Consider the following 13958-nt stretch of genomic DNA (forward strand, 5'->3'; position numbering starts at 1 on the left):
ACGAAAACAAAAACGAACTAATCAAAATACTAAAAACGATAATACCAAGTACTAAACTAAAATGTTGAAACCACAAATGATTGAACTCGTTTTACTAGCCTGTAAATAGGTTGTAAAGCCCTGTTTTTACGTTATGCAATAACCGAGACTAGCCACATAACCTAGCATGCTGCGTTAAATATTCTAGAATCTCGTATCTAAAACTATCGCAAATATCATCTGTGCTTTTGCCTAGTGCCCAGTTTCATATACAATATCATACATTATTAACTAACTGCCTAATGAACGAATTAAAATATATTTACACAGCATTCCATAGCATTCGTAACACCTGAATCATGTTGTCTGTCCAAAAATTCAAAACGTAATCCATTCCACCGAATCCTGTGAAACGTCTTAGTTCCATCCAAGCGCCCAATTATTTTCATACGGGAAATGGCTTAGGGATCAGCCGAATGATATGATGATATTTTCACGATACGATTTTCTGCAATTTTAACGCCCGAATATGGACTTTTTTCCTACTCCAAAATAATCCTTCTATCAACTACGGCACAACGAATTCTACACACCAAAAAATAATATTTTCAGAGAACTCTATCTAATAACTGTGTGATTCGAAGCTAAGAAAAAATAAAACACAAACATTATATTCTAATTATAACGTTTCCAAGCACTCTGTTATCTATTGGTCCGATGTGTAAATATATATGGTCTATTTGTGTGAATCTTATGAATGAAAAGTGAGTTTTCGGCTAAACGAAACGAAAAACTTTTCCACAAAAAAAAAAAAAATAATAATAATAATCGTGTGTGAATGTGGGTATTTTGTGAGAAAAGCCCTAATTAGTAATGTTATGTGTTGGCGATCTATCATATTTTATTTAAATAATGTTCTCTGTAATATTGATGACTCTTCCAATGCGATTTAGGTTGCGAAAAGTTAAAATGGATCAGCGCAAACTAATGGATAATGCAAACACAATAACTGACATGGCTAAGGTAGCTATAGAACAGAACTGAAAACATACAATCGAACTTTGATAATCGTACACGGATCGATAACTTACTTAGCTTAGTCATCGATGTTTCCGATACATCAATTTCCTAATCGCTTGTTTTGTTAGAGTTATTTTATTCCATCGTGAAAGTTAAAAAGAGATTTAATTAATCAAAGTTCGAATGTGCAGCTTTGTGTAACTGAATTCACGTCAAATGTGAATGAGCCGATAAGCTATGCATGTTTGTGATTGTGTGAATACCATTCGCAGACACAAAACACGGTCTACGAGATAATATCGGACATGTCTAGCCGTCAGGATGCCATCGAAGAGCGTTTAACCAACCTAGAGGACAAAATGCAGAGCATACAAGTATGACAAACAATCGAGAGTGTTGTATTTGCCCAGTGATTTACTTACGCCCACACCAAACGCACTGGTGACATATATTTGCAGGAGCACATGGAAAGCCTTCCAGACCTATTGTCTCGATGTCTGACCCAGCACCAGGAGCGGATCGAGCAGCGGCGGAACTTTTTACATCCTGACACAGCTGCAGTTGCCCCCATTCAAGCGCCAACGCCCCAATCGATGTTCAATGCAGCGCCCATGCTGTTTCCACATTCTAGGTGAGTCTCGCCTCTCTTCTCTCGCCACTCTCTCTCTCTCTCTCTCTGTCTGTCTCTGTCTCTTTCTTTGTCTGTATCTATCTCTGTCTATGTCTATGTCTATAAGCCATGTCCATTATCCTCATCCACACGCACACATATACATATGTATGCCAATGCCATTAAAGCAAGACTTGTGCCTGTCATTTCAATTTGTTTTTTGTTCGTTGTCTGCGAGTCGTTTGTCTCCTGGACGGGAGAATTGGGGGTCTCCACATTCCAGAACTCCATCCATCCTATCATCTTGCATACTCATTTGTAAATATATATATGCCGTAGTTGTCCATTGCACACACTTGATTCCTCCAAATTACATCCCAAGTCCCGGTGGCTACCCAAAAAAAAAAAAAGAGAAATAAGAAACGTCTTCTATGCAAGATTCAAGTGATTTAAGACTGTGATTGAGGAAATTATGGCTTTTTTTTTTTAATCAATCATCAATAGGAATGATCAAGCAATAGCAATTACTTGACCGTTTCTAATTTTCTTTTAATTATAATTTGTATTGAAAGATGATATCTTTGGACGAACACTAACTGCAGGGTTTTCAATTTACCACTTTTTCTTTATTGACTCTTCATGGCTTTCCAACGCTCTGACATTTCACGATTTGCATCGAATCAAACCATCGCCATTAAACTAAACAAAAAGAAAAAGAAATAAAAGTTTTTATTTATTTTGAAAAGTGTACTCAATGATAACGACAATTAACATACTGCTTTTTGCATAGAAGTGTTCCCTCATCCAATAACGCCGCTGCTACTTACCATTGGCCAACAAGCCCTATTTTGCCACCTATATCTAGTAGAACACCACATTTAGTGCCTGATACTCACATGCCATCAAATGGATCTGCAGTTAATAGCTACGCATCTTCCAACAAATACGGCAGCTGAATATCAGAAAGAGAGCGCTCCAACTCCGTGATTAACATCGAGATGCTAACAATAAGGCCGGATCGATTCTGGCCAACCTCATTCGCACCCCAAAAACCAACATCAACATTTACATCAACATCAATGTCTACGTCAAAGTGTAAACCCGAATTCGAAGTGGCCGAGACAGCGCTGAGGCAACGCGTGCTATCGCCGTCGTTATCGGAGTTTCAATCGAAATCGCAATCGAGACCATCGTCACAAACGCAAGAGCACATTTTGCAAAGGGAGATCATACCGATGGTACCGATCATACCGATCATACCAGTGATACCGGAGGACGCCGAATCGTTGGGAAACACCAATACGAACAGCAACAGTTCGCCCGATCAGCAGAATGTGCCCATGACTATAAGTACAGTACCGCCATCGAGTTCAGCGCCCGCATTCACAGCGACCGGAAGCGGAGGTTCGGTGACCGGAACTAGCGGTGGCATTGTGAAATCGATAACGATGAACGAACCGATTACGACGGGGAGCGGCAAGCCGATTGCCTCGAATAAGTTTACTAGGAAAAGAGAACGTGTATGCAATAATAGTAGTTAATAGTAGTAGTCATAGTTATAGTAATAATAGAGGTAAAAGTAATATTAGTAATTCTACAAGTCGAATTTCGAACTCGGCCTTTTGTAAATAAGCCTCTTCGAGATGAGAAAAAAGTCAAATGTTAGCATATACATATTAATATACAGAATACACACACTATGTATCCTATATCTGTATACGGATATATATAGGCCTCCCCACAAAACATCCAAAAAGAAAGCAAAAAAACAATAAGCGAAAACCGAACAGAATATATGTATACATATATATGTCATTGTGTAACTTTTTTTTTTTGTCTAAGTTTTAGGCTAAACGTATTTGTAATATTTCACCTTGGGCCAAGGCAGCCTGTACATGCATACTAAAATACTTAACATAATATAGCATGTAGGGGGGAGTGTATGTGTGTGTATGTGCATGGGAGTGTGCGAATGCGAGTGTACAGGACCAGATTGGTAAGGAAGTTAGGTCATATGTAGGACATAGATCGTAGGGCACCAGCATGTAGAATCCACGTATATAAACGCTCAGAAATAGCAACAGAAATAGCAATAGCAAACCTTAAAGATCTGGCACCAAAAGTCCATAACAGTAAATTCGTATATCCCTTAAAGAACTGCAACCCCCAGCACTTCCGCTTCCGGTGCAGCGCCAACCAACTGCAAAACATCCACGAACATGGCAAATTCTCGTGTCCGTCTGTCTCGAATTTGTGTGCATATATAAATTGTATCCGAAGGATGTGTGTCTGACCTGACTGTGTGTGCGAGGCAAGTGAAAGCATAAGCATACGAGGAACCCATTAAAGCCCCCAACAATTATACACAAAACGACGCATAACAACAAAAAAAAAAAAAGAACTACAAGAACTAAATCCCAAAAGAAGAACAATGAAAAACTATACTAACTGTAAAGTGCATGTTGCGAGATTTAGAAAACAGCAAAACCAGAAAACCAAAAACTAAGAGATAATGAAACAAATGAAACCCCAATAACCGAGAATAAACGAAAAATAAACACACAAGATGTAAGTTCTTACTTAATATCTACATACCATACTATGTAGATCTGGCTTTAACTAAACTAACGAAACCAATTTAAAGGAAACAAGTTTGTTGTTGTCTTCTTTTTCTACACATATATTAAAATATATATAGTATATATACATACATATATATATTTTCGTTGTTGCTGTTTTTCGCCCATTCTTTTCTACCAAGAATTATGAACTCAATTAAGAACCTGAATAGCTTTTGAATGAAGTTAAAGACGAAGATTACAGTAGCGTAGACTAAACTGAGTAAACAAATGAGAAGAAAAGAAGTCGCAAAACGAACTATTTAGTATAGTCTACATACTAAAGTGAACAATTTTAATTGGAATTTTTTGTAACATATTAAAGTAAATCCCATTAATATACAAGCTAGCTGGCAAATGTGTAACAACAACGGAACAAACAACAAGCTCCAGATAGAAAATAATATTACCGAACCGAAGTGTACGGAAGCGAGTTGATAGAGCAGTGTATAGTGTAGACATAATAGCAGAAGTGGCCGAGCTACGTAAAGATTTTCTAAAGATTCTAAAAGGAACATTATATATACTATATATATATATATACATATACTTACTATAAAGTATTAACTGAGAGCATCGAAGTTATTTAAAGTAAAAATCAAAGCAAGAAAACAAACAATTAGGTAATGTGCAACCTTCTAACGCTTTGTTAGGTTCCCAAGTTTCCAAATTGAAGACAAATGAGATATACAACTGAATTCCCCGAATAGTGCCCCCCACCATCCAGCTCCCCAAAATTCCACCCATCATCGCACAAACTCCCCATTTCCCCCGTCAGTGAGACAGACTCTGCATATTATACTGAACCAGGGCCAGAAAGGATCAAAATATCTGTAAACTGTAGATTATATAGCCATAGGATGCAGTCCACTTTAAGCCAACTAAGAGTATCGGAGTTTTAACACAATGATTTACCACATCTCCAAGCCCCTGGCCTAAGTTTTGATTTATGAAAACGAAACTACCCGCTACCAAAAAAAGTTTCCCAACTGTCTGATAGGTCTTAACTTATATGTATTTGTACAACTAAAGGCCCAGACAAGAAATGAAATGAAAAAGGAGAACAAGGAACAAGTAACAAACCAACTAAATGAACCCTTAAACAAATGTGTGTATACCTATTTATAATATTGAATATTTAAATTGAAATGAACGTTCAAGACTGCTGTCAAAATAGCTTTATCACAATAATTAACAAAGATCTACACAAGACGATAACACACCAGACACAACAGAACAGAACAAAACAGAACAGAACCGATCAGAACAATACTAAGGATATCATAATCGATTATCGAATCGAAACAGTTTATCGAACCGGAAACACACAGCAACACACAGATTCAGATACGCGGTATGGAATGCGGCCAGCTTTAACGTTATGTATTCATGCATATTTGGGTTTCAATTCTACAACAACTTAAAACGAATACGCAGAATAACACCGTTATTGATCGATATACAATTAACGATATATGGAGTCGAATCAAATCGAATCGAATCGAATCGAATTGAATCGAATTGAATTGAATTGAGTAATTGGTGCAAGATCAAATTCCCGTTTGAACTGGTTTCCTAAGCCCAACCAAATACCTTTTAACACGAGATAAAAACCAAAAACTTTGATATGAGGGACCGAATTTCCAAAGACAGGTCTTTATTATACAAAATACCGAAGCAGAAGCAAACCAACTAACAATGAATTCCTAAGTAACAACATTTAACAGTAACAATTTATAATACGCAAGATTTTAAGCCGCCTTAGAGCTGGGTTCCAAAAAAAAAAAAAACAAAAAAAAAACTAAGGCACACATTGAAGGATCGTATTGCACCATGTCCTTGGTTGACTTTCGTAGCATTTTAGGTTCGAGTTCCATGTCCAGCTTTGTGTTACATTGTCCATTTGTGTTTTTTTTTTTAAACTAGACTCACATCGAATCGAATTGAATCGATAAATGTTGTATACTTTCTTTTCCTCAGCGAATCGTAGAGCTCAAGGGGTACTTCGAGAATCATGCTTCAACAACCGTAACTCTTCTAGCCAAACCAGGTCCAATAGAACATACATATGTATGTACATACGTGTGTATGTATAGCCCAGTCAATGCCAATGCTAATGAAGAACTGGATTCGTGTTTTCGAAAACGTTTCGAACCGGATTGTGACGAAGCAGCCATTTTGGTGTATTTACACGATAGAATCTAGAAATGGGTCCTTCTCCCAAAAATATCCCCCACACCCCAAATCCCTCCTCTCGTGCGCCCAACTAGATCGGGGTATGCAAAATATATATGGTTACATATACAATATCTAGATATACAACACACATACATATACTCGTATATACATGTACAGACGGTCAATGAGGTGTATACCCAACAGCCCAAAAGCCAGAAACAAAAAAAAAAACCCAAAAGAAAATAATAAAAAAAAAAACAAAACAAAAAAAAACACACTAATAAGATCATATTTGACTTTATATGTATTATAGTAATGTATTCAGTAGCTAAATCGAAAGCCGAAGCAAAGACCAATTTATTAACAACAAACTAATAAGGAAAACCCAACTGGAAAACAATTATTATGTTAAACTAAACAATAAAAACATAAGAGGAAGGCGAAACAATTTTTTATGGAGAAAAAAAGATGTGAAAACAAAAGAGAAGTAATGAAAGTAAACTAGAATGCGTTGCATGAATTAAACGAAGTGGAGAAAAACTAATAGAAAGCAAAACTTGAATAAAGCTAAACAAATGTCAACTAAAACCAAACTTTAACTAAACCTACACTAATGCTAAAACTAAAACTAAAATAACATTAAATTAAACCAACTAAAAGAAGGACGATTTAATTTCTAAAAGAAATAAAGTAAGAAACTAAACTGAAAAAAAAAAAACAACAGCAAAAATTCAGTGACTAATGAAATAGTTTATTTTGAATTTACTGTATTGTATATTTAAATTTAACAAGGGAAACAACCCCCCCAAACAAAGTATATTGTTATATCTTATCGAGGAACCGTGTTTTGCAAAAGCTTTAATATAATATTTAGGGTGCCTACATTTGCTAAATTAGTATTTTACGATTTAAAAACCAAGGAACAAACCAAAAAAAATATAAGAAAAAAAATGAAGAGAAAATAAATACAAATACTAAAACCAACACCTACATACACGAAATAGTGAAAAGCTTGATTAAAACGAACCCAAAAAGTTAGGAGCCTCGATTTCCAAAACGAAATACACTGAATATAGAGAAACCGAAATCGATACCAAAACAAATTAAGAACAGCTAAAGCAAATATTGTATTTGTATTTGAGATATGAATTTTAAGAATGTTTATTAGACTTACGATTTGTTATTTTGTATACATATATATATATATATATATATATATATATATATATTATATGTATTATGTATGTAGTATAAACTGATCTGATCTGAAGACGATTGTAATTGTTTTTTTTTTTTGCTCATTAAGCATTTACCTCATAAGAATTCCCACTATTTATAGCAAATTTACCATATTACATAAATCAATTGCTGTACTGTTATAATGTACGATCCCCAAGAAAGCGAAAAGCAACAAGAAGAGCCATTAAATGAAAGAGATCAATGGAAGTCGAGGGGAGATAGGAAAACTCATAAAATTGTAAATTATTAATTAATAAAGAAACCAAAGAGAATAATTGAAATTTTAACAATAATAAAGGGCTTTGTATGAAAGAAAAACAAACAAAAACTGAATAAAAATGAAATAAAAATAAAAGAAAATCAGCATTCGCCTACATTTTTTATGAAAACGGGGCGGATACGAAATATTGAAAAACATCAAATTTTCCTGGACAAAAATATGGAATGAAAACACATTCTTTGATAATAATAATTTATTTTTTTTTTCTGCTCAATATTATCACATTCATAAATGAAGTTTGTACGTAGAATAACAAAAATATAATTAAAAAAAAAAAACGGCTATTTATTTATTGATACATGCGATATATTCGGTCGAAGGATTGTGCTTCGCATTTGTGATGGCTTCATAGAGGCTGACAATGGCGTATATAAATAACAAGTGGTTATGGTTAGTCGTAATCTCTGATATCCCCACGATATCCCCACCTCTGCTCCCCGCTCCACGCGGACTTTGTTTACTTGTTGCTGCCACAGAAATTGGCCACTTTGCGCCAGAAGAAACCAAGTTTCGACGTATCCTTCTGCGTGGCTCTTTGGGCTGCCTTCTGATTCTTGAAGATCACCCATTCGCGCCGAATTTCCGGATTGGCAGGACCCCAGCGATCGCTGGGCTTCAGCGAGGCCTTCAGAGACTGTTTGGATAAAGATTATCAATTATAGATCATGCATTGGAACGAATAAATGTGGGCAATCATTACCTTCCAGTAGGTGCCTTGTGGATGGCGCGAGATGTACCAAAGACCCCACAGTGGAAACTGGGCAGCACCGATGGCGAACAGCAGCCAGCCGGCAACTGGAATGCACAAAGTTAGTAACAATTCAAGTGTATGTGCTAGTGTTACTCACTGTTGGCGGCTTCGGGGAAGTACAGTTCGCTATATTTGATCGGTTCGATGGTGACCATCGAGTATATGAATATGATGATCATCATGACGGGCGTGAAGAAGGACCAGCATACTCGCCAGTACAGTGAAACTCGGCGATTGCACATAAACTCGATGTCATCGCAAAAGTTTTGCAGACCTGTTTGCATTGACGTATGTTCATTATGCATGTATTGGATTAATTTTACAATAAAGTTAACACTCACCATAAACCCACACGATGCCAGCCAGTTCGAAAATGGCCAAGATGAAGACCACATAGGTTCCGCCATAGAAGTCCACCAAAGTGAGGATCCACTGTCCGCCCTGAAAAACGATAAATACGTTGAGCTAGTTGAAAATCAATTGAATTCTTCGCTGCACCTTTGTGGAACTCAACGTACCGGTGTAACGTAGACCAAACCCATAAGGAAACCGCACACAGAGGTGGTCAGTGCCACCTTCCAGTACTTCCATCCCTTGAACTGATCGCAAATGATGGTGACAATGGTGCTCTGCAGGGCCACAATTGATCCAATGCCCAGGACGAACAGCATGAAGAAGAACAGAACCGAGAAAAGCTGCGGCACCGCCTGGAACTTTGATATGGCATCCGGATACGAGATGAAGGCCAATCCCGTGCCACTTCGCACCACATCTCTGATGTTTTCGATCTGCAGATTGTGCGCCAGATTGCCCAAGATCGCAAATATCGTTATACCTCCCAGGAGGCTGGTCAGCGTGTCCAGTGTGGTTACGATCATGGCATCCCTATAGATTCCGTGATCGAATCGATTGTACGAGGCGAACATGATAATGGGTCCGGAGCCCACGGCCAGCGAGAAGAAGCACTGCACAACGGCCTCCTTCCAAACGGTGGGGTTCAAGAGTTCACCCCACTGTGGCTCCAGAAAGAACAGAATGCCATCGCGTGCTCCCTCCAAGGTAACGGCACGGATCAGCAGGACGAAGAGCACCACGTAGGGGAACAGGGCCAGGAAGTAGGCCGCCTTGCCGGAACTCTTCACCCCTCGCATGATCACCAGAAAGATGACCACCCAGGCGACGAACAGGGCAAGTGTCAGCTTCCAATCGGGATCACCAACGCCGTCCGAGATGTCCAGCTTCTCCTTGATCACTACATTCCTGCAAGTGATTTTCGATTTGAAATTGAAATGACTTAATTCTCGCTAATTTGCATGCGGCAAAACAAAATCAAATAAATAATGACAACGTTACAACTTTTTGCTAACTTTTTGCTACTGTGCGTCGAAAAAGTGCTAATGAAAACAGCTAGCTAAGTGAATACAAATCAATTAGGGAGCGCAAATAATTCAATTTGTTTTTGTCAATTCCGTTTAGTAGCGTAATAAGTTCTGTGTTACTGGTTTTACTTACAGGAAATAGAGTTCGGAGCTGCTCTGGAGTTTCTCTGTCTCATCGTTGGCCACAATGCCGCTGAGATTTCTGGCCGATTCATTGGCCAAGGATACGCCCGTAAGCAGATTGTCCACATACTCCTGCGGCCTCGAGTTCACGCAATTGGTCCACTCATCGCGACAGTAGGACCACGGCAATTCCGATTGGAAGGACACAAAGAGATAGTAGAGGGTCAGCGCCAACAGCGAGGAATAGTACGAGATGATGCAGATGGTGCCGAAGGCCTGGCCATAGCCCACGCCCACAAATCCCGGCACCACCGACCAAATCTTCACCGTTCCCTGGCTCGTGAACTGGCCCATGATCATCTCCAAATAGTACATGGGTTTGCCTGGAAAACCAAAAGTTTAGTATAACCAGTGATGGACGATGCCATGCATCGCACCGATCAGAAAGAGCACTATGATGTAGGGTATAAGGAAGGCGCCTCCTCCATTCTCATAGGCCGTGAACGGGAACCTCCAGACGTTGCCCAATCCCACGGACACCGATATGCAGGACATTAGAAACTCCAGGCCATTGCCCCAATTGGTGCGCTCCGCCGTCGGCTTCTCGGCATCTGTTTTCTGCAATGGAGCGGAATTTCCAATCTTGATGAGCAAATATGCGTGATATCGCAATTCGGGGAATATAAGATTTAATGCCAACAGCAAAATACCAGACACATGTCCAAATATTTGTGCATCCATCCAAGCCACGAGTCTGGGACTCATGGGCAAACACGATCGCGTCATGCGTGCGGCATTTCCAAATCCAATTGCAGATAACTACAATGGACATGTGAAACTAATGCGCCACAACCATAATTTGGAATATTTATCTTAGTGCGCCCAATTACGATTAGATTAGAATCACTTTGAAGTACACACTTAAGAAAGGCGCCCAGCTTATCGATCCCGCCATTAAGTAAGTAAGTAATTCAAGTACTATTCATGTGCAATGCAAACTATTCACCGATCGAGAATGAATCATATCGATAGCAAATTGAATATCTTTCAATGCGTTTTTAAATTGATTTAATATAGTCATTGCGGCTTTTTCCCGTGATTACCTCAGCTAAATTCAATTAATACTCGATTAAGGGAAAAGCAAAACTTAACTGCTGCACAACTTGGAAAAGTTCCCCGGCAAAATGCCTAATGGACTGGAATGGATTCTCATTCATAACGATTTACATTCAGGGAATGCATGCATGTCTTATCTTCAAATCAAGCTATAAAATTGTTTAAATAAATTAGTATGTTAATTATATAATTAATTCTAGTTGATGACTGAGTCACAATTTCAATGCCTAAATTGAAAAATTTCAACACAAATTACTTTCGTTCGTGAAAACATCTGTCGTTGATAATTGTAACGTGGGCAAATAAAAAAAAGGCACTTATTTTCAAGAATAGAAACGCCATAAAATGTTAAGATGTTTTTGGTTTTTCTTCTAATTTCAATTAAAAGGGCAGAAACAGTTGGGCAAATGAACAGATGATGTAGTTGTTGTTAAAATTCCCAAAAATTAATTTACATTACACTACTGCGTTCGAAAATTACTATTATTATTTGTAATAATATGATTGCCATTTGGCGAAATCTATTTCCATCTATTTGCACGACAGCCACAATTGTTTTTGTATTTTTTTTTTTGTTTTTTATCAGAGGGCTGACAACGCGGTAACTGTTTTGCCGCTTACATATTTGCTCATTCGGGGAAAAAGCTGTTTAAATAAAACAATAACTCAGCTGGCCGAGTGGGCGGGCAATTACGAACGAAGTTAAATGGCAAAGAAACTGCATCATCATAGATACATAGATATGTATCCGCCAGTACGGTATCTATGAAATAGCCGAAACCCATGTGTGTTTGCTTATCCCATTTTATCTGCAAAGCCAAAGGCTCTCATTACCTTTCCATTAAGAAATTTATATATATAGTATCTATATCTATACATAAATATCTACCAGCTGGCTGTTGAACCTCAAACAAACTCGCATAATTGTGGGGTTTTTTTTTCTGCGTGCTGGGAAAAATTCTATCTTGGGAATCGCCTTAATTGCATTTGCCATCAATAAAACCTATGCTGACCGCACTTTAATGAGGCTTTGTTTTGGTCTGTCAATGTCACTCTGTGCGGGGGGATAACCCTGTAATTTAAATCAACTATAAGTATAAATCTTAACGATCTGTGCAGCATCTGCATTTTGCATGCAAACAGGCTGAGTTCTAAGGGGAATTACCTATAACCATATTATAGATATATATTCATATATATGTATATATTTATAGAAACTAAAGTTTTTAATCACCCGCAAGAACCAATTCTATATATCTTCGTATCTTTGTAACTTTTTTTTTTTACAATACTTTCTCGGAAATGCTGTAATATATAATAGAGGGCTGCAAAGTGAACCTGTCACTCCACCGAGCACTCGCCTATATATATTATAGCTTCGTCATATGTTTATGGCTGCTGCAGTGAAAACTGGTTTCCAGCTCTTCGGCCATATAGCGAGTATAGTACAGTATAGTACGGTATAGTACGGTATAGTACACTATAGCCTATTATAGTATAGCTTTCGCTGATCTCGAGCCGTACGCTAAGTTATGGCCAGATAACTAACGTTTTCGGTTCATTCTTCGGCTGAAAATAGCTCTAAGATACATTTATGTGTCGCTGGGTATCGTAAAGCGTATAAGATATGCATGGAGTAACCGGCTGACAAAGTCTTTCACCCCACATTGGGGTGGACCGTAAATCGCATATTCGTTTGTCGGTCGATTGGCCTGCAATTAAGGTCTAACAGCCTTAATGATCATAAAGTCATTTGGCGATTGTAAAGCCAGAAACACTGAGCGAATTGCAAGGACGGTTGTGAAGAAGGGCCAATCAAAGCATAATTTCGGGGTAAAAGTCCATTGAAGTTTTATAAAGTTTATTGCATGGGAAATGTTTCTTCACAGTGTACATTGTGAAACTTTCATGCACCACACGGCGTATACTTAATGTTCCAACTGTTGAACACTGCCTTCTTCTAATCTGAATCGCTGGCCACTTGAGTTCTTCAAGTGCCACTCGAAAGCAATTCCATTAGGGATACTATTAATTGCCTGATTTCATGGTCTAACACTTACTTCCGTTGATGCAGCATTGGTGGCTCCATTTCCACTTCCATTTGAGCTGCCATTCGATGGCTGAACTCCTTTCAATTCCATTTTTCTAGCCACTTGTTAATTTTCCCGGTTAATGAAAACAGTTGACGGCTACTCGCGTTTTGCTTATTTAATTACTAATTATTTATTTTTTTTTTTTTTGTTAATAGTAATTAGCACATTGCATTTGGCCAGCCCTTGGTTACGGTTGGTTGGGTTAGCGTCCAACTGCAGTTTCAGGGTTTAGTTTTCTGTAATATTTTCGTAATTTGGGCTGTGGATTTTGGCTACTTGGCGGTGCTGGAGGCGCGCTTGTGGTGCCGTGAATGCCGCGGCTGGAACTGAGAATATTGCGAGTGCCGGCCGCTTTAAGAACCGCCAAAGTCAAGCAGCGTTTTGCCAGCGCTCAGCAGGTAATAAGCGTGAAATTATTCACACACATATAGCCGTATAGCCGTGCTTTGTAGAGAAAATCAGCGGTAGTACCTGACTGGCTGGTACCTAAGTGCCCAGTACCTAGTACCCAGTACCCAGTACCCAGTACGCAGTACCCAATCCCCAATCCCCAGCCCCCCAGTGCTCGATTA

At 38.4% G+C, this 13958-nt stretch overlaps 2 protein-coding genes across 14 annotated transcripts in view; one reads left to right on the plus strand and one right to left on the minus strand.

The window, feature by feature from the left end:
- Positions 1 to 8006, plus strand: part of SK (small conductance calcium-activated potassium channel) — a gene marked incomplete at its 5' end in the record, with an annotated part of 64903 nt that extends 56897 nt beyond the window's left edge. For 6 of the 13 annotated variants that reach the window (NM_167029.3, NM_001297960.1, NM_001103415.2 and 3 more), the window contains 4 exons: positions 933 to 1002; positions 1272 to 1373; positions 1458 to 1630; positions 2562 to 3991. In NM_167029.3, coding sequence (NP_726986.3) covers positions 933 to 1002; positions 1272 to 1373; positions 1458 to 1630; positions 2562 to 2565 — 349 coding nt within the window. In that variant the 3' untranslated portion in view covers positions 2566 to 3991. Of the gene's footprint in view, positions 1 to 932; positions 1003 to 1271; positions 1374 to 1457; positions 1631 to 2399 lie in introns of all 13 variants that reach the window. The other 7 variants (NM_001272323.2, NM_001297958.1, NM_080339.3 and 4 more) reach the window with 5 other exon arrangements.
- A 99-nt stretch (positions 8007 to 8105) lies between these two features.
- NAAT1 (Nutrient Amino Acid Transporter 1) lies at positions 8106 to 13717 on the minus strand. Its single transcript, NM_131991.3, has 8 exons — positions 13354 to 13717; positions 10615 to 10795; positions 10188 to 10560; positions 9194 to 9935; positions 9017 to 9116; positions 8773 to 8949; positions 8625 to 8719; positions 8106 to 8558 (listed from the first exon to the last, which is right to left on the minus strand). Exons 1-8 carry the CDS (start codon positions 13432 to 13434, stop codon positions 8382 to 8384), a joined length of 1926 nt encoding a protein of 641 aa, NP_572219.1. The 5' UTR covers positions 13435 to 13717; the 3' UTR covers positions 8106 to 8381.
- Positions 13718 to 13958: the final 241 nt, after the last annotated feature.

Source organism: Drosophila melanogaster, chromosome X (assembly GCF_000001215.4).
Source record: "Drosophila melanogaster chromosome X".
NCBI lineage: Eukaryota > Metazoa > Arthropoda > Insecta > Diptera > Drosophilidae > Drosophila > Drosophila melanogaster.

What these genes read in the sequence shown, in the direction of transcription:
- NAAT1 (NM_131991.3), bottom strand. Translation starts at nt 13,434, where the DNA reads ATGGAATTGAAAGGAGTTCAGCCATCGAATGGCAGCTCAAATGGAAGT. An exon ending in GTTTGGTCTACGTTACACCG is followed by an intron (nt 9,117 to 9,193) that starts GTACGTTGAGTT and finishes ATCGTTTTTCAG; the next exon opens with GGCGGACAGTGGATCCTCAC. An exon ending in CTTCCCCGAAGCCGCCAACA is followed by an intron (nt 8,720 to 8,772) that starts GTGAGTAACACT and finishes TGTGCATTCCAG; the next exon opens with TTGCCGGCTGGCTGCTGTTC.